Source organism: Cheilinus undulatus, linkage group 24, assembly GCF_018320785.1.
Source record: "Cheilinus undulatus linkage group 24, ASM1832078v1, whole genome shotgun sequence".
NCBI classification, from domain to species: Eukaryota; Metazoa; Chordata; class Actinopteri; order Labriformes; family Labridae; genus Cheilinus; species Cheilinus undulatus.
Window position 1 is genome coordinate 7581519 of NC_054888.1, and position 26827 is coordinate 7608345.

The window sequence follows — 26827 nt, forward strand, 5'->3', positions numbered from 1 at the left end:
ATTCTGACATTAATCTCCAGTTCTGACTTTAATCTCAGATTTCTTACTTTAATCTAATATTCTCACTTAATCTCAGATTTGTTTGTTTAATCCCAGAATTCCATCTTCAATCTCAACATTCTGGTTTTTCTTTGATAATTCTGGCATCAATCTCCAGTTCTGGCTTTAATCTCAGATTTCTTACTTTAATCTAATATTCTGACTCAAATCTCAGATTTGTTTGTTTAATCCCAGAATTCCATCTTCAATCTCAACATTCTGGTTTTTCTTTGATAATTCTGACATCAATCTCCAGTTCTGGCTTTAATCTCAGATTTGTTTGTTTAATCCCAGAATTCTGTCTTTAATCTCAGAATTCCGTCTTAAATCTCAGCATTCTGACTTTTCTATGATAATTATGACTTAACCTTAGAAACCTGACTTTAATCTCAGAATAAAAAAATCTTCAGCATAGAAGTATTTCAGTTAATCATCAAAAGCTTTTCTGCAGCCCCAGCCTGAATGCAAGGGGGTGGGTGTACCCAGTCCGTGTGACGTCACCGCATCGTTCCCTGTACCCCGGGTCCATTCATGCCTGCCTCATCACAGTGCCGCGCGCCTCGACCTCTCCACACCTCACCTCCGAACCTCGCGCAGCTTCAATAGCGACACATTAGGATTCATTTTCTCCTCCAGCACTCAACGTGGACTGTAGGACACGGAAATAAACAACCACGCGACGGGAAGCAAGTTAAAGCGCGAGCGGAAACTTAATTATATGGATGCGTATTGATGCTATAAAGTCCACGCGGATGTGACAGTTTCTGCCAGAAGACGTTTTCTCACTGGGAGCGACGAAAACACCAAACTCTGCATAGAAACGTGCTGAATTTCCTCCATGGTCAAAGAGGTAACGCTGTCTCAAGCTTAACTTGTCCAAAGTTTTCTTAAAAAAAAAAAAAAATCAAAAAACTGCATTTTTGGGATAAATTTCAACTTTACAAGCTATTTTCTTCACGTGCCCCATTCAGTGACCCTTGTTTTTTTTAGCTCTACACCTTGCCTATGTTTTCTTTGACTTTATTCACGTGCACACTGATAGAAAAGCAAAGTAAAGAGTTTGTTTGTAACATGATAACGCATGTCATTTATTGTTTTATACTTAAAAGCTCGAAGTCTCGGGATTATTGGACTAATATCGCAATTGTAGGGGACAAAACAAGCCGTCCACCTCAGACCCAACGCTAGGACACATCTGGCAGAGCTCGTTGACCTCTGTGTACGGACACTGCTACACTTTCTGTCTATTTTCCAAACTGTTCAGTGACATGTGGAGCTCTCCACACATGTAAGTAGGTGAGTCACTTGTCTGGCCGTTACTCACCGTGAAAGTGAAGGCAGCAAACATTAGAAGTCCCACAATAGGAGCAGATGTTTAGCATTATGTATGGATAGACTCACTAGTCCACTGCACACCCCCCCCCAAAGGGAATCCAGATTTTTCTGTGTGAGGCAACAGCTGCCTGTGTGTGAAACTGTTATTGCATCCAATATTTCACTGTGAATCAGCACATCTGGGACTTTGAGATAAGAATTCAGTGTGAAAACTGGACAGCGGCTTTTTAAATCTGCAGCTTGTCAGCTGATAGCTGCTGAGACAGAAGGGGAACAGCTTATGGTTTCACAATGTCACACTGGAGCAAAGTTCAAGTGCTGTGAATTTTAGACACATGCAAAAAATGAATGCCTTTTAGCAGAGGAAGAACATGCTCCAGGTTTCAGGACTGCAGAGAGGGCAGAATAGCTTGCAAAAATTAAAGTGCTCCATATTATGTGGCAGTAGTGATGATAAATGGAGCTGTGAATTACATGTAAACATCCTCTATAATTGCAGGATCTTATCAGGTTAATGACCTGCTGCATGTAAACAAATGTTCGAAGCAAAAATAGCATCCATGCCTAAATGCAAAGCTAGAATCTGTTGATGAAAGTGAATAAAAAATGTTATTAACTAGAAATAACCTTAATTGAGTGACTGCATGAGCCGTAGTTGGACAAACTGATGATGCTCAGAGAAACTGTGAAATATTTACATTATAAGATATTCATTAAACATTGCAAGAGTTTGAGTATTCGTAACACTTAGTAATGCCGATTTAATCAGGTAATATCAAAGTTAAATGGTGCAGAGTAAACTTGCCTTTACTCTCACAACAATAGTCACATTAACGGTCCATGCAGCGTGGACTCCTAACTGTCTCCTCTTTATCTCTCTCCATACGCCGCTATCTGTCCGTCTCATATCTTTAAATGCAGGTATTGGCTCGTTAACCAGCCCACAGGATCTTCAGTATCAATGAGGAATATGCATTATTCAGTAAATGAAGCTTTCAGCAGAAGTTAGTGTAGAGCACTGATCATCAACTGGCGGCCAAAAGCTTCCTGTCCGGCCCCTGAAAGATCATTAAATTCAGAAAAGGAGGAAAAAAGATGCTGTGGTTTTAAGAATATCCTTTGGCTTTAAATGTCTACAGCTGTTAAATCCATCCCACAAACAATGAGTTTTGAAATAGTTTGAGAATGACTTGACATTGGATCTGTTTTACAGAAATTTACTGTCATATAGGGATGCACGTTATTATCGGCCTGATATTGGTATCAGCAGATATTAGCAAAAAAAGCCAAATATCTGTATCGGCAGATATCAAAATTTTTGCTGATATTTACATTTTGGCTGTGCATATAAGCATATATCAACTGTAATATTTGGCCATATATATTAATAAATTAATGCAGTTTTAGGCTGAACCAACAGACCAGTGTAAGTCGAGATCTTTTTCTTTATTCATTCTTATTCTTTTAACTTTAAAGTGTGTTTTAAGAAAAAAAGTTTGTTTCTTTTTTCATCCTCAAATCTAAAATTGTGTTCAAAGACTGAATTTTTAGTTATGTTAAACATATTTAAGCTTAAATATTGATTTTGATATTGGCATATTGGATATTGGCAAAAATCCAATATCAAGCATGCCTACTGTCATAATTAGTAGATATTTAAAAATAGGGTTATGGTTGGCAGTAGTGCTGAAAAAGTGAGCAGGTAAAGTGGTGAAAAGAGGTTCAAGTGTGGCAAGAATTGGTTAAGGAGGGAAAAAGAGGCAAAAAGTGTCATAAATTGGTTACAAATGAAAAACAACGTTAAAAAAAGCAATGAAAATGGGTAAAAAGTGGCAAAATGGCAAAATTGTTGCTGAGGAAGCAAAAAGGGGCAAAAGTATCAAAAAATTGTTAGAAGTGGCAAAAATACAGCTAAAATAGCCTACCAAGTTAGTGAAAAGGGGCTCAATAGTGGCACACAAGGGAAATAATTGGCAGGGAAGTTGCAAAAGAGGTTAAAGAGTAGCAAAAAAATGGGTGGAAGGTGGCAAAAAATGGTTAAAAGTTGCAACTATTGTTGAAAAAATGTGATGAAAAGAGGTTAAAAAGTGGCAAAAATGGATTGGAGTGGCACACAGGGGATAAAACATGCAGGAAAAGTGGTTTAAAGGGGTTAAAGAATGGCTAAAATTGGGTTAAAGAGGCAAAAAGGGGTTAAAATGAGTTAATACTGGTATTAAATCACAATTGTGGACGGCCCATTCTGTGGGATTTTCAGGGGCCCAGCCAGTTCTGTTGCCAGGTCTTTCTCCTTGTGGCATTCTGCTTTATAGATAACAGGGATAAATCTCACTGGTAATGCCTAAAAATGTCCTGTGTTTTGAAAGAAAATACAAATACTACAATAATATGTTAGCCAGACCAAAATATTTAATTTTTGTGTATTTGAAAGCCCGGCCCCTAGAGTTTCTGTCGAGACTAAAGCTGTCCCTTGTGCAAATGTAGGTTGTAACCCCAGGTGTAGAGGCTGAGCGCGCTGTCTTTCTACTGTACAGTGATTGTGACAATCCGTGCATAACTCCCAAGTAGTTGAGCAAGAAATAGAGAGAGAGGGAAAGATGAAGCAGATGAGAGTGAGGGACTGCGTGAATGGATTCATCCACAGGCCTTCCATAAAATCTCGAGCCACTGACCAGTTTTCTTATAACACATGTATCTAAATATTTTTACTCATTACTTTTTCAGATTTTATGACTTAACAAGGATATCTTCAATGACTGATTGGCCAGTTATAACAGAAATATGAGATCATCTTGTGGGCTGGATTTAACTGTTTCACGGGCCGGATCTGGCCCCCGGGCCTTGAGTTTGAAACCTGTGTTGTACATTATGATTCTATTTGTTGAGCCATGTTCTGAGACAAATACAGATCTAAAATAATTTGCTAGTCTGCACAGTCAGTCCAGAAAGTTCACACCGGTAGCAGATCAGTTCTTGGTATCGGCTGATACCCAACACCTTGATGCTGAAATTGGGAAGAAAAAAAGTGGTGTGGGAACATGTCTGGTTTCAACATGCAGAAATGGCTCATGCATGAACATTTATGCATATTGATGCTGGTTTGATTCCAAGTGACCCTTAAATACAAAGAGAGTACATTTAAAGACGATGCCAAGTGGGATTGAGTAGTACAAACAAACCTTGGGCTTATAAAGGGTATAGTTTGGTCTGGAACTGCAAACAGAAAGGATGTACACATATTTAAAGTTCATTATAGTAGCTTTCGGTAATAAATCGATTTTCCAGCCGCTTTAAATCTCTGTCATGCCTTTTCTTCTTTCTCTTTCCAGGATGGCTGCAGACAACCTTTTAAGGACACTTTTGTAAAACTGTCTTTGAAATATGGGACTGACTTCCTCCATGAATACCACCATGACTAATAGGTCTCAAAGTGCAGACCCGTGCCACTACAAGCACGATATCGACCCGGACAGCAAACCCCTGCTCAGCGCGATCATGTTCGGCACTGGAATCTTTGGTAACGTGGCTGCGCTGGTGATCCTGGAGATCCGTCGGCGTAGAGACATGAAGGCTGGAGAGATGCGGCGGCGGTCGCTGTTTCACGTCCTCATCACATCGCTGGTGGTCACCGACCTGATGGGGACCTGCCTGGTCAGTCCCGTGGTGATGCTGTCCTATGCTCGTAATATGACCTTGATTGGGATGGCTCCGGATTCTAAGAGTGTCTGTCGCTACTTTGGGTTTAGTATGACCTTCTTCAGTCTTGCGACCTTGTCGCTCCTCTTTATGATGGCGCTAGAGCGAGGCTTTGCCATCGGGTACCCCTACCTGTACAACCGCCATGTCACCAAAAAGTGTGCCTACATAACGATACCATCAGTGTTATTATTCTGGGTATTCTTCTGCGCCCTGCCTTTTGGTGACTTTGGTGTTTATGTCCAATACTGCCCTGGGACCTGGTGTTTTATTGACATGAAGCCATTAGACCTTGCCGACAAGATCTATCCCTGCCTGTACGCATCAGTTATGCTAGTGCTGGTGCTAGCTATCGTGGCGTGCAACTGTTTTGTGGTATACCAGCTGTTTAAGATGTACCGGCGCCGCAGGAGGAATGGCAGCTCCATAATGGCGACCAAGAGACCCAGCAGTGAGCGCAGGGCGATGTCGATGGCTGAGGAGGTGGAGCATCTTATCCTGCTGGTGTTCATGACCATCATCTTCATCATCTGCACGCTGCCCCTAGTGGTAAGAAGACAAATAACTCTTTATTTACATACATTTATGGCTCTAAAAGTTCAGTTTTTAATCAGGGATTTTTTTAAAGTTTCAGGCAAGCGTGCCATTTCAAGATTATGGTTCGAAAATAGATGCAAACATGTGATAAAATTATAAAACATTATCAAACCCTGCCACAGAAGCATGACATTTACATATGAACGAGACAAGATAGCACACAGAGCAGATATAAGGGCTATTCATCTGATAAAAATCTGTGACCGTATCTGTTTGTATCTGTGGCATTCTGTAGAAATGTAGCTATTCGTAAAGCATACAATAGACTGAGCTGTTCTGATGCCAAGTTTAGACAGGAAATGCCCTTATCAGTGCTATTCAAAGCGACGCTAAAGGTCTAAATGCTCTATGTTCAAATGTAGGCGTCATGTCAGTCTAGTAGTACAGTGTCGTGCAAAACTAATGCAATCTTTTGCCATTAAGCCCTTTCAAATGCATAAAAACTTTGACATTTTGCTGGCAAAATGAAAAAAATATCTACAGTAGTTCAAAATAGGTGCATTAAAAAAGACACTTATCAGCACCATATTTACATAGCCTTATCACAGAAGCAGATGTAATCCTGATGTTTTAGCTGACATGGTCAATCCTGTTCTGCTCTTTCACTGTTTTAGTGAGTCATTAGCTACCCCTCCACTAGAGGCTCACCTGGTGAGATAACAGGATTATGAGGGTAACTTAAAAAAATCTCAGTGTCATGTTATACCTAGGGTAATCTCATGATTTCTTTAGTTAATTGCAATTAATCACATCTTTTATTACATTGTAAAATTCCACTATTTTGCATTTTTTGTTAATGTTGTCCTGATACCCAAATTTTAACTTTGATACTGATACCCTGTTTAGTATCATGTTCGATACCCAAGGATCAGAAGCAGGATGTTCACATTTATCAACAACCTGAAATGTAAAACATACATACAAAAAAGTTTAGGTTATTTCACTAATATTTCTGATAACTATTCTTTATCTGTAATCAATTATTTGGTACTCTGTCTGTTTGCTCTTATACAGTGTGCTGTTACAAAATTAGGAGACTCACTGAGTTTAAAAAGTTCATTTTTTAACCCTTTTAAGCCTGGAAACACAAATTATAGCCAGAAAATTCTCATTTTTACCTCCACCAAGGAGGTTATGTGATCGGGTGGGTTTGTTAGTTAGTTTGTTAGCAACATAACTCCAAAAGTTATGGACGGATTTTGATGAAATTTTCAGGAAATGTCAGAAATGGCATCAGGAAGAACTGATTAGATTTTGGGAGCGATCTGGATCACCCTCTGGATCCAGGAATTTTTTTTTTTTTAAAGATTCTGTACTACTATTGGGAGATAGGGCTTAATGGCGGAGGTCTGCGCTCTCGGAGTGCTTTTCTACTGTTGTTACTAATTTACACCAGGAGATGGCGAACATGAGTAACTTCAATACCAGCAGCATTTTTGGGTGTGTTTCTATTCAAATTTTTGGAGTTTATAGAGTTTGAAAGACGCACGCCCGGTCGAGGAGACGAGTTGGAGCGTAACACAGAGAAAGACAGCGAATTGTTGCGAGAATACTCACAATGCTGGGAGGAATAGAGGAATATTCACCCTCTGCCATGACTTCCAGTCATCCGGTGAGACCATGGGTGACCATGACAGTCCACTGGTAGCGAAGCCAATTCTTTGCCTCACCATGTTTCCACCCCACCGGGGAGGGAGTAATCGGCAAATTAGATTTTGGGAGTGATCCAGATCACCATCTGGATCCAGGAATTTTTTAAAGGATTCTTCACTATTGGGAGATAGGGCTGATGGTGGAGGTCTGCGCTCTCAGAGGGCTTTTCTAATTTGGAACTTAAATGTTTAACTTTCTACTGAAATTCAACAAAGTCCAAATTTCCATAAAATTTAACATATATATATTTTTGTATCTCATTTGATACATTAGGTGTTTCTGGTAACTGATAATCCACTTGAGTTCATTTTTATCATTTATTAGATTGTATTCAGAAGTTTTTTTTTAGTAATTTATTGATCGTATTGATTAGATAGAGATATCATAAAAGTATGTAGCAAAAATGATACAACAGGCTTTAAGTGGTTAAGATATCTTTAATACCTGATTTCATGTACATCAAGGGTAGCAGCTAGTCTGGTTTTATTTGAATGAAATGTGATTCTTTATAAACAGTTTATTTGATAATATTAAATACATAAAGTATTATGTATTTTAGGCCTGCTTGGGTCAGTGCTCATATAATATTATAAATAAAACAGATTCTACAAATCTATGAGCTGGCCTTTCACACTAAAACATAACTCCAGGTTATTTTTGTATTTATCCAGGGCTTTATGCTAGCTCTGGGCACTGACAGGTTCATAGTTCATGTTAATCTCACACTTTAAGGCCACCGTAGTTACATGTAACATACGATAGTAGCACTACTGTAAGCTATTTATCTACTCAGTCATTTTAAAAGCACCTAGAGACAACTTATCGATACCTTAGCGCAGGCCTATTCAATTAGCAGCCCAGGGGCCACATGCATCCCAGAACCAAGCCCCAAGTGGCCCAGCTTGTGGTCATGCCAGAACTGCAGAGGGCAACCTGTTTCGCAAGTTTCCATAAATTCCCACAGTATTTCAGACCATGAATGCAACACTCCGCGTAGCCTAGCAAGAGTCTTCCTACAATGCACTGTGCTGTTTTGAAGCGTGGCTAGCGATGCTGACAGAAGTGGCCCCAAGATACCGAATATCTAACCTGTCCTTTTCAACTGTAGCTACAACTGTGCAAATTTAGTTTTTATGCACTTTAAGATATGCCTGGGTAAAATGTGACCAAAATGATTTACAGAATTTCATTACATTTTTTCATTCTATTTTTTTTTTTTTTTTTTATTCAGGTGAAAAAAAACATTTCTAACACTTCAGGTTATGTTCCAATACGGCTCTGTTGTCGTGAATTTATGGACTTTATGATGTGCTTTTGTCATGTTGCCAAATTTAGAAGGGAATCTATGAATAAAAGTGCTTTATTTCATTGAATTGATCTGTTTTGGTTCGAAATTTGACATTACCAGCTGCTTACTGGGCACTGAACATCTCTGGCCCGGCTACATTTCTTGATTTTAAAATTTGGCCCAGTTGAATTTGTAATTGAATAGCCCTGCCTGAATGATAAAAATACTAATCTCTTGACAGCCCTAAAAATACCCGTATACTGTATTATTATTATTATCTCAGGGGGTAATCAAACTGATTTTTAATTGTCACAGTTATTGTTCATATTTTTGTCTATAATATGAGAATTGATCAGAAATCACCTTTTGATTATACTGGGATAAATATAGTTCCTTAAGCATGTCCTCACATGACTTGTTTTGCCAAACCAACACTCCACACTGCAGAATATTCAGTTAATTTTTTTTAATAAGATAAAATTTTACTTTATTGACTTTATTAAAGAAGGTGGTAAAAAAATCAATAGAATTTGAATAAGGATAAGCAACATAAATGACATAAAATAAAGCTAGAAAGGACAGAAGGTACGTTCAATTAACTGTGATTGTTTTTGGGCATGTTTACTAGGAGAGTAGCTGGATTTCTATTTGAATATCTATATGGACAAAGCATTTTGTGGTTAAATTCTCTGTTATATAATCAATTTGAAATGCAAAGAAACAAAGTAGACAGACCGCACTGAACTAGAAGACTAGCAGTGTCTTCTAAAACTGCTGGGTTTTTTATTAATGTAATCAGGAAGCCATTCAGACAAACCAAAATGAGACGATAACGCCGAGTGTGGTTAAAAATTTGGTCTCAAATTTAGCGAGAAGAAAATAAATCAAACTAGTTCAGGAAAACACTCATTTCTATTACACAATCACTCAGTCTTTTAGGCAAACTAATGAACTACAATGACATATTTATGAGATTAACTATTAATAAATCAAACATGAGTCTGATAAAACATGATTCCAGCAGCTATAATAGATTTTATTTTACATTCCCATCTCTCTAAAGAGTACATAACCATGGGCCAACCATATAAAAATGAACATGATCTCTCTTTAATATCTGTCCAATCAGCTGATGGCAGTGCTGGCAAAAATGAGGCTGTTATTCCAGAGACCCCTGACTCTTTTTAATCAAAGCAGGCTGATAATGTAGACAGATTTGGAGACAAGAACAAGATAAATGGATGGACGTGAGTCTGAAACCAACCCACAAGTCATGCAGTAATGAGCCATTTTGCTGTCTCTGTAGGTCTTCAGAATATTTTGTAACCACCCTCTGTTTTTCAAAGGTAAATCAATAACTCTCAGTCAGATATGAAGCTGAGCTTTCACTGCAGAGAACAGTAATGGACCAAAGTGCCATCTTGTCTCGTTCCTGCCTTGGCTGTGGCTTTAAAAGCAGGTGTAGCCTTTCTGAGATGATTGCCAAATTATACATCAAACTTCACTTGATTGCAACAGCAAACACCAGCCAAATGAAGAGCTTTGTGTTTCCATGAAAAGAGAGTTTTTTTAAGAACAATTTGAGTCTCATTTTTCTCCTGTAGAGGTAGGGTTTCGGCTGTTTTTTCACTTTAACTGGGCAAGCTGGACTCTCAACAAAAGACTCCTGGTCGAAATATTAGACAAGAAACGGCCGCTGAACAGCTTGTTTGTGGACTGCTGTTTTGTAGCCTATAGTTTAACACTTTAGCCATCACCATAACAACAAAGTGGAGCAGGAAGCAAGTCCATCTAAAGCTTTAGAATTCCCACTTTCCTCCATTCCCAATCATTCCCAAGCCAACGCTTTCACTTTCTACCCCCATCTGACTTTCACTGTCAAGATAATCTTTTGATTCATCAGATAGTCTGGCTTTAGCTTGTCACTGTGGGACAAACAAAACAAGAGCAGGAGAACTATCACAATGCTGCGATACAACGCCCACTGTGAATGTAAATAAGATTATCTTCATTTTAGTCACACTCTTAATGATGTAAATATTATCCTCCTTGCCTGACGTTAATCTGTGCTCAATGTAAATGCTGTAAAAAGTTATCTCTTGTAAATAAACCATCCTGTTTAATAATAGCATCATTAATTATCATGTTTATTTTAGGATTCTTTACATTAATCACTGCTGCCCCATTGTCCTCCTGTAGGCTTGTACAGTATACTGCTCAATATTTAAGGATTGTTTGCAGAGAAAAAAGATTAAAGCAGTATTGACTGACAGTGAACAGATGAATTAGTGCAAATGTGTGTATGAGGGGAAGCATTTTACCACACTGAGTTATCTCAGTGCAAATAAGGACATGAGGTGACACATTTTACCATTTTATAATTAGTGCAAATTTGTAAGTCAGGTATCACATTTTACCACAGTGGGTCTTCTTACGGTATCTGAGTTCCAGTAAAAAATGAATTAGTGCAAATGTGGACGTGAGGTGAAGCATTTTACCGAAGTGAGCTTTTCATACAGTTTTTGAGTAATGGTAAATGAAATAAATAATTCACGTGTGCATATGAGCTGTGGCATTTTACCGCAGTGAGCTTTCTTACAGTATCTGTGTTTGGGTAAATAGATTGATCATTGAAATTAGCATATAAGGTGATTTATTTTACTACAGTGAGCTTTCCTTACAGTGTACGTGCTGCATATAAGGTGACATTTTACCGCAGTGAGCCTTCTTACAGTATTTGAGTTTCATTAAATGACTAATTAGTGCAAATGTGCATATAAGGTGACACATTTTCTTTCACAGTGAGCTTTCCCTCAGTATTTGAGCTACAGTAAATAGACTGATTAGGACAAAAGGCTTACTTAAAAAAACAGTCCGATTCCTTGAAGGTTTATGCTTACCCTTGGTGATATACACAAATTTCTTTCAATAACTGCTTCTATATATATATATATATATATATATATATATATATATATATATATATATAGTGCTTAACAAATTTATTAGACCACCTGTCATATTTGTCTCAGAGACCATCCAGCATCATGAAGTGCTTTAATGCGGACTCTTTTATTTTCAGTGAGCTCTCCACATTTTACCATTTTTAACAGGAATGAGGAATTTCAAACTGAATTCACCCAAATTTGAGCCAGCTTACTGGGCTTCTCTGAGAAGTCAGAAATTAATCAACTTTATGTACAGCACTTTGAAAGCACTTTTTACTAAAAAAATGTATTTCTTTATTATTCTAATTATCTATAAATTGACATTAAAAATACTACCATTTACTTGTATTTTGGTTGAGATAAATTAGTACAAATATGGTGTTTAAATAACGAAATTTTAAACAAACTAGAGTTTTTGAACTTATTTGTGGTTTGTAAATCAGAATATCTTCATTCACTGAGCAAAAATATTTATAAACTGCAAACAAACCCAGCAGACAAACATATCAGGTAGAAAATAACTTGTGCTGTAAAGTGAATGATCAGGTGTGCTGTTACCCCGAGGTAGCTGAAGTTGCTGACTGAAGTCCAGTGGTCTCTCGTCAGTGTAATAAATGTAGCTCAGGCCAGCTGCTCCACTTTAGCTGTCTTTTTAGCTGTCATACAGTTCACAGATTCTTATGACAGTAGTTCTCGTAGGCGTTCCGTGGTGCGGGTCATCAGAGGCGACCTGGATGATGTCTTGAAGCCCCTTGTAGTCAACGGTGTTGATGGTCTGCAGTCTCTGGCGACCCATTAGCGATCGCATTTAGTTAGCTTAGATGTTGTTGTTTTGGGAACAAATCCAGGTCTGCTGGACTGCGCCAGTGTAGCTTGGCTTTATGGCTTGATCCCGTTTGTTGTTAGCATCTTTGCTAGCATTAGCAAAGATGTATTTTGCCCGAAGATGGTACTTCAGACTCGTTGTGCTTTGGTGTAAAGACAGTTCATCACACACACACAACTTTTGTTTCATCCAGACTTCCGTTAGGCGGCTTTTTAAATCTAAATTTGCCGTGAAGCAGACCTGGGTCTGTCTCCTCACTCATCACTGCTGGCTGCATTTGACTCACCTTTAACCTTTTCACCCTAGGGACGTAAACATCGGTGTAGGAGGACTACGGTAGGAAGCTGAGGTCAAACTTAGTTGTATGATTAAATTGTTTTATTTTTTTTATCCCGTTAAGCTTTCCAGATCAATACCAAGCGTTAAAGCATTACTATTAACAGGCTTAATATATCAATAAAAAATGACTGAATTTTTACTTATTGCAATAACTGCAGCAGAGACTTTTTGAACGATTAATAATACAGCCAACCACTTGCCAATAATTGCGTCACGGCCATGGATTTAATTTCAACAATAGAAAACTGAAATCCGACTCTTTCATTGCTTTATACAATGGAGAAATAAGATGTGAATTTTGCACCAGACAGCAGTGAATTATGGTGTTTGTTTATAATTTCAACACAGTACTTAATGGAAATTGAGTCACTTTGGAGCCAGCCTCAAGTGGCCAGCCAAGGTACTGCAGTTGTTGACACTTCTTTTGCTTCATTCTTCATCACTGGAGCCTTCTGGGTGGCTTTGACAGATTATACGAAGAAATAAAATGACTTATATTTAAGTATGTAAAACTACTGTAAGCCTTTGAGGTCTTATAGCTGGCTCAGTTCTTTAAATTCGTATCTTAGGGGCCATTAATAAGATTCAGTCACTGCTAAACCAGCATACTTTTATTCCACTCCCTACTTAGTTAATGAGGGAATATCACACCCAAAGCAGTTAATCTCTAAACAAATAAATGAATGTCAAACCAAACCACAGGGCGTTAACTGTATTATTGACTTGAAATAATCTAACGAAGACCGACACAAGAATAACGACTTTATAAATGTCACAAGCTGTCCTCTGCTGTGTGCCTGTACCAGGTGATTTTGGCAGGTAGAAGACACTGGGATCGGCTTCCCATGTTGACCTTCTTTACTGCGTCATCGGGAGGCTGTGAACAGGATAAAACAGATGACTTGGTACAGTGAAGTTTAATAAGGTCAAACAGAAGGCAGAGAGCAGGGCAGAGGGATAGGAGACTAAAGGACAAAACTAATTAGGCTGCAACAGATCCCTGTCCTTCACTGAGGTACCATAAGTGTTAAAACAAGTCAATAATAAAGGTTTTACATTTGCTGAAGTCATTTTGAATAAAAAATTAAACATACTGAGGATCTATATTTCTCCTAGCCTTATATCATTGTTACATGAAGATCTCCTCCTTTGTGGTTTGGGTTTAGCTCCAGCAGCAGCCTTTTGAGTTACTCTAGGTAATGGATGGATAAAACTGGATGTAATAGCTAATATCCAAATGTTAGACACACATAGATGCATAAAAGATTTTGGCAATATCTTGCAGAGGGACTGTTACATCTACACACTGATAAAGCTGCTCATTGATCTGTATTTCTTACTTTTGAGTTGAATAGAAATATTGATAAGCTTTTTTAATCACTGGGTTTTCATGTGTGTATCTGAGCATTCAGCCACATGCTTATCTTACTGATGTGTTATCAGATGTCCAACAGTCACCAGACCTCTCCCTACTGCAGGCACAAACCATCATAACATTTATTTCTGACAAATATGATGGATACTTATCCATAATGGGAATACTATGTCATACATAATAGTAAATCACTTACATGAGGCTGTCACATTTGTCTTCCCTCTGTCATATTTCCCCAGAGTGGCTACATTAACCTATTGGCAGACGTTTCCATTTGTTGCCCTGCAGGAAAATGAAGAAAACCTTTTACCATATTTCACTCAAAGCAGACACTAACTCATTATACTGAGGGTTATGTAGTTCCTTATTTAAAAGAAGCATCCACCTGCAGAAACATCCACCTTTCCCATTCTGTTCTTTATTATCAGAGTAAAGAGAAAAATGTCTTCTCTACTGATGGCTTTCTACTTATTTAGGTAATGCTACATACATTATAAATGACCTCAGTCTGAAACAAGCTGTCCTCTTCAAAGTTAGTGATGCTTGTGTTTGTAGGAACAGCTAATTCAGCGAAGAAGGTAAAGAAACTGTAGTAAACAGATGCTTTTTTATCCTTGCTCACAAACCTGAGTTGCAGTTTTACTTGAGTTGCCAATCATTTAAAGAGAAAAGCGCAGTTTACCAGTAAGTAGGTGACTAATTTTGTCACACGCAGAGCAGGATCTACATCTTAGCTTAATGCTAAAACAGAGTGGAAACTGACATTTGAAGGCTAATAAAGTTAGCATTGTGGTTGCAGTGATGAATTTGATTTTACTTAAGATGAGAGCTGCTAATTTAGTTTTTTTATAAGCATCTTTACAGTCCTTAACATTACAGATGTGCAACCTGACACTAATGTTGTGTTCCAGATGTCGGAGCTGGGAATGACATCACATTCCAGTTAAGAATTCTTAACTTTGTTATTGAAATTCCTTAAGAGTTTCAGAATGAGAATTCCAACTATTGAGTTGGTTTGGGATGACGTATCCGGTTAGCATTTCAGAATTTCCAACTTCTGAGATCAAAGGGAATGCTGTATTAAGATTCCTATTTTTGTTGTGATAGTCACAATGCAGTTTTTTAGATAACCTTCAGGGCTTTTTTATGCCTTTATTTTAGAGAGGAGGACAGTAAACAGGGATGAGAGACTGGGGAAGAGCCATGTGGGAAAGTAGCCACAGGCCAGACTTGACTTGCCGTCCAAATACATGGGGTGCAACATAACCGCTAGGCCCTCTGCACCCCCCAGTGCAGTTTTGTCTTCCACTCAGTTTGCTTGTTTCATTACGGCTTATGCTGGCCTCCTAACGACTTTTGTGTGATTTCAAAGTCACAAATAAAATTCCAAAGTTGGTTTAAAATTATGAGTCTTGCTAAACTTGCAGCGCACTCCAGTGATCTTAGTCATTAGGTGTAAGGCGGTCATAAAACTCAATCTGAGCAGTTTGATAGTGTTGGAAGTCTTTATTCTGGTCTATATCAATTGTTTTTTTAATGATGTGACCGTCATCCACAACCAACGGGAGCCAGTGTTGTGTGGAATACAACCCTCGTTTCATCAAGCAGCAAATGAAGCCAATGCAGAAGTACAAAAAAATTGCAGTACCGTGCGTGTCCACTTGAGGCTGGTTGCAGGAACACTGGAGGTCCCGTTTGGACACATGTTAAACAGCCGGTTTTACACTAGAAATAAACTGGTTTACAGCCTGGTTCACAAAACCAAATGTGTCTCATCAGCTAATGTCGTCATGTGCTCTCACTGTACGGGGGGTGAATTTTTTTGAACCACAATCGTTTAGATTATATTCAGGAAAAAACCTCACTGCAGACTGATTGGTGCGTCTCATCTGATTGACAGATAGCTCGACAGGCAGAAGCTACGTTTCTGTCAACCAGAATGCTAGCTAGCTAGCTGACAGGACGTTAGGTTAATTCAAAGTTCGGTTCGCTTTCTACAGTCGATGGTTTTCTTTGGGTACTTTTATTCAGAAGTGTGTCTGGGATAGTCCTTTGGTTGTTGCAGTAACTTGCAAAGTTGCCCTTTTTTTCCTTTTGTTTCTCCTCGATGTAAATGATTTAAAAACGAGATATTAACTCATGTGATCTCCTTCTCCATCTTGTTCTCTGCCCAAAAGCTGTAGTGAATTTCAGTGAGGTCCATGATGGGATTAATATCAAAAGGAATCTTATTCTAGTCTTGTAGTTAGTGACCCCCAGTCTTTGCAAAATCTTAGACTCTGACTAAAAACTCAGCGCCTTGCTGTGGTTTCCATCCATTCTTATTTAAACTGAAATTTAGATTTCCTTGAAAGCTACCTTACCATTGCAAAGCTGATGGGCTGGCCAGATTCCATGTCTGTCATCAGGCTGATCCATCCTGCAGAGCGCCAGTCTTAAACGATATGGAATGGATTGGACCAATCAGTGTCATCTGAGGAGAAAAAGGGGGCGGAGTTTAGTTGTACTGGAAGCTGGCAGCAGTGGCCACCACTGGTGTGGCAGTTAGCTCCGATGTAGCTATATTATATCTGGACGGCATTTCTTTTTTAAAAGAGAAGCAAAGACCTACTACCGTGTATGTTTGTCCAGTCATCTTCCAAGAATTTATTTTGTAAAGGCCTACCCTAAACAATCATTTTGTATGGGAGGTTCCCCAAATGGATATGAAATATATACTATCCAGTGGATAAAAGAAGCAGTCTATCTGGCATTTCAGGTTAATGCTACGTAGCTCATTACAAACAATTATCTGAGTTTCAGTGGTCTCTCACTGCTTGCTGCATGTCTTCCCCTCTCTCTCCCCCCATGTTTCCTGTCTCTCTTCAGCTGTCCTGACTAAATAAAGGCAGAAAAGCCCAAAAAAGGGAGTCTAAGTTTAAAAGTCTGGCATTGTGACATCCCTGTTATATTTAAAGACTTTTAAGGTGTTGCTATGCAGCTGCATGCTTTTCAGAATCACACACTGAAAAGCCAAATGCATAATTTATAAAGACCTTCATGCAAACACCCGTGGGCGTCTAGGCAGCAATGTGATACCACAGTCTGAGGTCAGGATGTCAGACACGTACACACATGCAGGTAGATCATATTGCATTTTTCTGCCAATATGAAACTATACGCTGATGATGTGACTGTGTATGTGCGATGTGCCTTAGGTTATTCTGTTAATAATTAAAAAGGGCACACGGCGGCCTATCAGCACAGAGGTAAGAATGACTCTGTCTTTTTCTGTCTTTCTGAATTAATGGAAGTAAGGACAGTAGCTTCCAATCAGGCGTCCCAGTCGGCCATAATAACTCTCCAGTGGTGGGAAGACGAGGCCTCATCAGTGGCGTCAGAGCAGAAACCATTTTCTTGCTCTCTATTCCCACTAGTCTTCGTTTCTGTGTCCACATATTGGTTTTTAAAATTATCTGAGACCACTTCATTTTCAAACAGGGTAATAGTTGAATGGACTGCTGCCAGATTTGGCAGCTAGCACTAATACAACCACATTAAATTTACACTCACAGACACACTTAATACACAGTCTGGAGCCGGACACTTGAGCGGTTCAAGTAAACATCATACAACAACGCTGTATGAATTAAAGGCAAATGGGAGCGATAAACAGGCCTCTTAAAATGACGTATTTTGAATTGTTACTAGCTCTCTGGGATTGCTTGCATAAAGGGGCAAGTAGGGTCAAGCCTTCCCTTTTTATACAGCAAAGATAATAAAATCACTTAATAATAGAACTTAAAAGAGATTGTTTTGAATTTTGTGTGCAAGAAAAACATGCAATATCTCTAAATGGGAGTTATTTTTACAGCAGAGACAGACAGTTGCATCCCTTTTATTTAATTAAGTTGTGCACATGAGGGGCAGGGTTCAGTCATGGGTTGCCCCCTTGATTTGCTGGTCACCTGGGCTAAATACTTTCAACAACAACCATCTGGTACAGACAAAATATCTTTGATACACTTTTAATACAACTTTTAACCCCCTATGAGCTCGCCTGCAGCCTTAGATTTCTTGGGCAGGGGCCTCCTGGCTGTTCCAAAGTCGAGACTCAAAACTAAGGGTGCATTCACACCGGAGCTGTTTGGTCCACTTTAAACAAACTCTGGTCCGTTTTCCCGTATAGTCTGATTCGTTTGGAGGTGTGAAAGCTCACACAAACTCTAGTGTGGACCAAACAAGCGGACTCTGCTTAGAAAAGGGGGGTCTTGGTTTGCTTCCATGGTGCAGTTAGTTTGAGGTGTGAAATCACAGCGGACCAATATATGAACCAAAGCCATGAGGTGGCATTAAAAGTAAGGATTTATGAATTTATATATGTGATTTAATACACTTAGATACGTGTCGGTGCCTTGCTTGGCATCTGTGTAGCCATTGCAACACATCGTAGTCTCTCTCTCACATGTTGTCTTGCCTTTTTCTTCGGTGCTGATTTATTCATCTCACGTAGGGAATGACATGCTGGACAGCCCGCTGCCTGCTCATAATGCCCCAGTGCAAAAGTAGAAACACCAAGATGACGTAAATTCTTTGTTTTTTCATTGACCGGCGGAAAGAGATGGATTTCCGGTTCTGTCTCCTTGTACGCCTCCTTTTCTACTTCACCACTCTTTGTTTAGGATGACAGTGCCACAAACTTATGATTTGGTTCGTTTGACCAAGGGCAATGTGAATGTGAACCAAACCAAGTCTCCTGGACTATCAGGTGTGAAAACGACCTAAAGGTGACAGTGCCTGATCTCTCAGGGTCCCTCGACTTTGGAATGACCTGCCCAGAGAGGTAACAACCAAAAAAAGCACAGAAAAAGAGAGCTGAAGATGTTGGAAAGACGGCTTGATCAGCTCGAGGTAAAAGGACCTCAGTCATACGGAACCACTTTGGTTCTGAGGAGTCAGACCTGGAACATCAAAGACCTTGCAAAGTTTCTCACAGCCTCGACTGGCCCTGAAGGCAGACATGAAAGTCATTTAGAATTCATACAGTTTGATAATCATGATGAGTCCAGGTTGTGAATTCTGCAATAATGAACCATCTCTACTGAATTGAAAAACTCAGAAGGTGTTTTTTTGCCCTCATGCAGACACTCCATAACCTTTTTACTGCACTTCCTGTTGGCACCGAGAGAAGAGAAGAAAATGGGCTCACAGTGTGAGCTGGATTTCACTGCTGAGCCTGGCCGCACTAAAAGATCCATCTCTGCACGCACAAACACGAACCTTCCCCCCGTCTGTTTATGTCTCTCATACATACTGAGGCCTGTCACAAATCACAGTAATGATAACATGTGGTTTTGTTTACAAAGCCTTTTGGATTAGCGTAGAGCTTCTCTACATTCAAATAAAAACAAACCATACCTCGGTTGTTTCTTTTGCGTCATTTGGGTTTCAGCTGCGTGCAGATTTTGTTTTGTTGGCATATTTTCCTGAAGATATTATGCAACAATTACCATTTTTCTGCAGCGCTTGAGAAGACTTGAGAATCCCTGCCAAGCTAGCAGCTGCACGTTTGCATTAAAGCTAGACGTTAAACTGCCATGCATTTGTCAGCTGCATGTAGAATAGGTAGCAATAAAGCCACCAAGCAGCAGGAAACTGGCCTAATGAGGCTGGAGCGATGATGTCAGTGCAAGCCCTCTAAAAAGCTTTTACCGCAAGTTAGAGAGAACTTAAAAATGACTTTCATATAATATATAGATGAGAAAAACAAGAGAAAACATGGGTGGAGGTTTGAAGGTAGAGCAGACATGAAGCAGTGTATACAGTGACTTTACAACCTGTGTGCTTTTGCCTTCACATTTCACTGGATATTGTTCCTCTGTGGCCCCCCGAGAGGGCAGCTGCAGGAATTTCTAAACGTGCAAAGCAGTCATAGCTTCCATGGATTGTATTAACATGCTGGTTCTCATTCCCGTGGACATCAGCTCAGGGAGTTAGAGCGTCTTACTTCAGCCAAAGGTAGCTGATTTAACTGTAGAGTGAAATCAGCTATTCATTCTTGGCCCCTCAGTGCTTATAAAACAGTTTTATTCAAAGGCTAGAAAAGGTCAAAGACTGTTAAATAGAGCGACTTCTGAGCAGAACTCATAAAACAACAGTGTAAAGAACATTCATATCTTCTCTCTTACTGTTTGATTTGGAAGGAGTTTCAAGGACTGGTACTTAATCGTAAGATTGAGAGCATATTCTTCAAGATTCTGCCCCATACAGGCAAAAAACAGTGACCATATTTGGTCATAATTAAGTCGTAATTTGAATATGACTATGAAACATTGTCATGTTTACACATTAGTGTAAAGCACAGGTGTCAAACTCAAGGCCCGGGGGCCAAATCTGGCCTATGGAGCAGTTAAATCCGGCCCGCAAGATGATCTCATATTTCTGTTATAACTGGCCCATCAGTCTGAGGTCTGCAGATTTCCTTAAGTTTAAAAATTTGAACTTATCCTTGAGGATTTAAGATATCTTTAAGTCAAAAAATCTGAAAAAAATATTTAGATAAGAAGTCAGGTATGTGGGAAAAGAAATTAATTTGTGTTTTAATTTCACATTTTCAATTTAGCATCTCACAATTACGACTCAAACTTAGGATTCTCACTTTGAATTTTATACTTTGAGCATTTCGACTCATAATTTTGACTTTTCATATAATATTTTGAACTTTAAGATTTATAATTCAAATTTTTAAGTGATATTTTGACCTTTTAACCAGTTATTAAGCATTTTACCTCATATTTTCAACTCCAAACTTTGACTTCATAATCTCATAGTTTGACCTTTTAGACTCACAATGTAAAATTTGGAATCACATTTTGACTTTTAATTTCATGATTACAAATTTTATTTCAAATTTGACCTTTTAAACTCATGATTAAATTAAATGAATAGATTCAGAAAACGTGGACAGTTTCTCTCCAGATGTTCTTACAGAAAACTTAAAGGAATAGTCTGGGTTTTTTTTTTTTTTAAGTGGGGTTATATGAGGCACTTGTCATTAGTAATAGTCAGGGGTCAACCGATGGTTTTTCAGGGCCGTTACTGATTATTAGTAGATCATGAGATTGAGAACTGATATATGCAACCAATGCGTATTTATTGTGCCATAAAATGTACTTCATTTGGCTAGAGTAAAACTGTGTGATCAATAAAAATGTGGGAAAATAAACAGTTTAACCCTGTTCTATCAGCATAAAAACAGGAAGTGATGCAAGATGCTGGTTGTGTCAGTGGCACCCAGGCTGAAGTGTTGATTGGCTAGTATTCATGTGACATCTACCCAATAAGAAAATAAGTGTTGTATGCAGGGCATTTGTGAGACTGTGGAGATTACAAATAAAGCCAGAGCGGAAGACACACCTTAAAGGGGAATCCAAGTAGTGCACTTTTTGATTAATCAATTTTATTGAGTATAAGTAAAAAAAAAAAAAAAAAAAAAAATACCACTGCCAATAATAGATAATCGGTTTACCCCTAAGATTCTTGTCAGTCTGGCCCCTTTATGGAGGGAGTGCAAGCTCAGAACCTCGGCTATGCAGATGAGACTGTTCTAATCTTGAGAAAAGCAGAGCCAAAGACAGCGATGGGTTAATCTTTGAGTGTCAACACATCTTCTTGGCGAGTCAATAAGGGCTGAACGACACTGGAAAAAACAGACATTACAGTAACGTCTGCAAAATACAACCCCATTTCCAAAAAAGTTGGGACACTGTGTAAAATGTTTGTTCACAATACAACATAAACAACATGCTAGATGTTGAAACATTTTACTATTGCATGAAAAATATTAGCTCATTTAAAATTTGATGGCGGCTGCACATATCAAAAAAAGTAGGGGAAAGGTTTTGGGAGAGAAGTGTTGTCCCATTCTTGTCTGGTGTTGGATACTAGCTGCTTAACAGTCCGGGGTGATTTTTTAAAATAAATTAAACCAGATAAGTATAGTGCGTTTTTATAAACATTCATCAAATTTAAGTCAACAATTATAACTTTTTTTTATGCAAGTGTGCAGCCCTGCAGCAGCTCTTTCTTCATAAACTTAACAAATAAACTCAACACTGTGTTCCTGTATTTGACTTATACTTTTCAGTAACATTTTAAAGAATTTTCTTGAGTGTTCTTTTGTCTTCATGGTGTAATGGTAGCAAGGAATAGTGATTAACTGGTGACTGAACCTTCCAGAGACAGGTGTCTATACTGTATAGCATGTACCTTTATTAAAATGGGTGTGAAATGTTACATTTAAAAATCAGGCAAAACATGCTTATTTAATTGTGTGATGATGCCGTTCAGATACTGTGTGTATAAATGTCAACTGTGATAAAGAACACATTTCTGGTTTCACAGCACTGTCTGTGTGTAACAAACCCCAGCTGGATACCAGCATGGGAATCTGAATCAGGCTCAGAATTCAACATCTGCCTCCTATCCTCTCTTAAACCACTAAATAACATAAATTTCTCATTCTGATTTATAATCAGCCTGTGTTTGCCTCAGCTGTCTGCCTGAAAAGCAAACAGAACGATGCTGAGGGTAATTGATATATCCTCTTTAAATTAGGACTCTGCAAACATCCTGAGGACCGGCTGATGGGACTTCCTGTATGTAAGGAGATGAAATTGAAAGGGAATGAAAAAGTGACCCTTCACTGTGAGTGTGGGCAAATGCATTTAGACTCACGGCCAAAGTACACAGTCACTCAAGTGCCCTCTGTAAACAGTACTTCTGGTGAGGAGATGCTAGAAACTCATGAGATTGTTACTGTTTCTATGATCTTACATCACTTTAAATTTAGTGCAGGGGCTCAAACTCTAATAATACCCAACATTAATCAAACAGTGAGCAAGTGCTTGGCTTTAGTTGCAAGGAAGCTTCTGTAACAGGCAGGAACCTCCAACATGAAACGACTCATTAAGAGACAGACAGCTACCATGACCAGCTACACTCTTTACAGAGACGGAATGCTTAAAATAACCTTCAATAAGTCAACGAGACACAAAATCATCTCTGCCATGAACAATGTCTGGATTCAGCACAGCATAGGATCTTCATACTTGGTAGTAAGACCGTCTTTTTTTAGTCCAGAAGAGCTTCGAGGATGACAGTAATAATTGAATAATCACAAAAACACAGTTTTAGAAAAATAAGAGGAAACACATAGATTTTTGCTTTAATGCTCATTATGTTTACACTACGGCTCCCAAACCATTAGAATTTAAACCTTGACTGATCTCAGAATTTTGTCTCTCCACTGTTGCATTTGAATCCATTTTTGTTTCATTTTGGATTCATGTGCTACCCTAAACTAAGGCTTGAAAACTTTCTGTTTGGATACAAATGTGCTTTTATTTTGAAAGAAAATAAGGACCCTCAGGTAGACTGACAATTATGACATATACTTAACCATGGATAAAGGAACTTGTTATGGATTGCAAGGCAAAATAAGGAGCAGTGGTGGACTTACTTACATCCATGCAACTGCAGGGAGTTCGTTGGACGGTTGGTTGGTGGGTTGGGTGGGTGGTTGGTTGGTTGGTTGGTTGGTTGGTTGGTTGGGTGGTTGGGTGGTTGGGTGGTTGGTTGGTTGGTTGGTTGGTTGGTTGGTTGGGTGGTTGGTTGGTTGGGGGGGTGGGTGGGTTGTTGGTTGGTTGGTTGGTTGGCCGGTTGGTTCATGTCATTTATAGTAAAAACAAAACAAAATTTCTCTTGGCAGTCTCCTCTTTAGCAGCAAATGCAGTCGTCCAAACGGTGGTTATAAAATCCACAGCCCCACGTCATCCATCCCACTGACAAGGGAGCAGGCACCCGCAAAATAAATGCTCAGAATGGCATGTTTGTGTGGGTGATGCTGAACAGACAGTGTCCAGGTTTTGAGGGGTCCATTGGAAACAACTCTGGTAGATGTCTTTAAGGGGAGGTAGGGGAGAGCCAGCAACACCAAAGTTACCAAAGTTGGGGGCGCAGGTGGCTGAGTGGTTAAGCTGCGCCCCGCAGATGGTCAGGGTTTCGAATCTGGCCAGAGGCCCTTTACCGCATGTCTCTCCCCTACTCTTGTACTCTTGTCCCTGTTTCTGACTCTATCCTCTATCTAATAAAGGCACAAAAATGCCCAAAATAAACCTTTAAAAAAAAAAAAAAAAAAGTTACCAAAGTCAGGTGTCCGGTCCGCTCTGTATGTGGTTTGGCCTACTTGCTCCACAGCTAAGCCCGAAATGTTTTCGGGCAGCCAGATCTCTGTTATTATCAAGACACAGTTGTCCAAGCGGTGGTAAGAAATCCCCAGCCTAATGTCGTCCATCTAGTTGGCAAGGGAGCGTTCATTTGTGAGGAAGATGATTGGTACGGCAGGTTTTGTGTGGGGCCACTCTTAGCCTAGCTGCTTGTTTGCCCCGCTTCCACCTTCTCGCACAATGCCATCTCTGGTTCAGCTACTGGCAGATGTTGTTAGCATTTAAGCTAGCCAGGAGTTGTAGTTGAGACTGAGGTCTTCTTTTTAGTCTTTTTCTTGATGGAAATGTCCTGTTCTGTCTCTCAAAGGTGTCCTGGACTATCCATCTTCTTTGTCACATAGGTTTCAACATATGTTGTCAACTTAATTGTGAAATAACACTACAATTCCAAGAGTGCATCTTTCTTGCTGTACCTAGATGTATGTGGTTTGATGTACTGTTACATGTACACGCCTCAGTTAGACAAATCATCTGAGTAAGGTTTTGACGAGGAAGACAACTAGCAGAACTACCTATCATAGTAGAAGTTATGTTGATGTTTGCCATATTTTATCTCCAGGGATAGTGTGCCATTTACCAATGCAACTTTCACAAAAATCAACTGGATAAAGAGCCTCGTACTATCACCCATGGCGCTTGTATACTGATACAATGGCTGTAGTCATGGCAATGGCACTTGCTACCCAAAAACCTACCTTTAGTCTCAGTATTGAAACAAATTTGTGGTCTCAGTGTCTATATTTCATGGTCCAAGTCTTCATCTGTGACGTGTAAGGCTTTAGTGTATAATCTAAACCATGTGTAGCTGTCATAGGTGGTGACAGGAGGTTCTGCAGCTGATTGACCACACTCAATCTACTTTCTCTCTCCCCATCCATCTTCCAGATCCGCGTCTACATCAACTCAACGACGATGGTGAGTGAGTCTCACCCTCTGGATCTCCTCGCCCTCCGCTTCATCTCTGTCAACTCCATCATCGACCCCTGGGTCTTCATCCTCCTCTCCCCCAGCGTGCTGCACTTCTTCTGGGGCTCAGTTTGCCGGGCCCTCTTTGGGACCTCGAGGGGCTCCATATTCAAAACATCAATAGCCAAAGACACATCTCCGCCTAATGTGGAACTTTCTTGTCCGACGTGGGAGTACACAGAGAGTTTTCAGACTGCAGAAGCTCTATGACCATAACAGTATTTTATTCTAGATAGTTCTATTTATTGGACTCAAGATTGAATGAGGTGTTGTGGACTTGAGGAGTTTCCAATGTTTTCAACATCTTTGAGCCTTTCTTGCCATTTGAAGGGAACACACACCTTCTAATAGCATTTCAGCTGAATGAATGCATAAGGACTTCTCTGGAGCTTTGTATTCAAAGTAAAAGCTCAACATGCTGCTTACATTACATGGCATTTAGGGGTTAAATTAAAAAAGGTTGCTGAGAGGAGATAGAGAAAGAAAGCTACATATTTATTCATGATGTTATGATATAAGATAAGCTTTTATTTCAGGGAAACAGCAGAAGAAGAATTCAAATAATACTTTTCAAGTAATTATTGAGATTTCAACACCAATAAAGGTGACGCAGATTGATTCTGAAATAAAGACCACAGATTGCTGGAGCCTTTTAAGGAACAGGAAATTAAGGTGTTGTCATAATCTGCCTTAGGCCAAACTTGATATTATCTATACATGGAGCATGTTTATACATGACCTCAGATATTCACTATGAGATGCCTTTGGCATGACTCTCTATTGTGTGTCTGTTATCTTATCATCTCTAAGCTTTTTAACCCCCCAACCCTAAACTCTACTCTGGTAGCCTTTGCCCCCACATTCCAAGCAGATTCCTGTCGGCGAGGTCAAAAGGCAAAAAAAGCCTGGAGATACTTAATGTAGAGAGTCAAAACCCCACTCAAGGAGAGGGTGATAAACACAGAAGGCCTGATTAATGGAGAATGAATTGCAGCTGCTGAAACAGAATAATTAGCTCCCACTTTCTGCTTCGTCTCAAAGTCTGATTCACAAAGCATGTCGTTCTGGTGATACCCAGATGCAAACATGTCCAGAGAGTAGTCCTGTCATCCTGTTTTGTGCCTCAATGAGGAGAGAAACAATCGGCGGTGGAACTGTCTCCACAAATGTGGTTGAAGTGTGGCAGCAGCGCACTGATATAACCCCTGGTTACTGGGGTTTTAAGGCGTATCCCATTTACACAAGCAGCCTGGGTTCAAGTCTGGCCTCCTGCTTGTCCTCCTCTATGAAAAAAGGCATAAAAGCCCAAAAAACATATCTTTAAAAAAAGTAGTATTTCTAGACTCTAAGCCACAGGTGTCAAACTCAAGGTCCAGGGTCCGAATCCAGACCATGGAACGATTATATCCGGCCTGCGAGATCACATCATATTTGTATTATTACTGGCCCACCAGTATGAGGTCTGCAGATTTCCTCCAGTATAAAAATGTGAACTTCAAC

General features: G+C 39.4%; 1 protein-coding gene across 1 annotated transcript; it reads left to right on the forward strand.

Moving 5' to 3' along the window:
- Positions 1-597: 597 nt before the first annotated feature.
- On the forward strand, positions 598-26827 carry ptger2a (prostaglandin E receptor 2a (subtype EP2)). Its single transcript, XM_041782205.1, has 3 exons — positions 598-889; positions 4704-5619; positions 25247-26827. Exons 2-3 carry the CDS (start codon positions 4756-4758, stop codon positions 25535-25537), a joined length of 1155 nt encoding a protein of 384 aa, XP_041638139.1. The 5' UTR covers positions 598-889; positions 4704-4755; the 3' UTR covers positions 25538-26827.

Coding starts and splice junctions, on each gene's coding strand:
- ptger2a (XM_041782205.1), top strand. CDS start 4,756: ATGGGACTGACTTCCTCCATGAATACCACCATGACTAATAGGTCTCAA. Junction 5,620..25,246: donor TCTGCACGCTGCCCCTAGTG/GTAAGAAGACAA, acceptor TCCATCTTCCAG/ATCCGCGTCTACATCAACTC.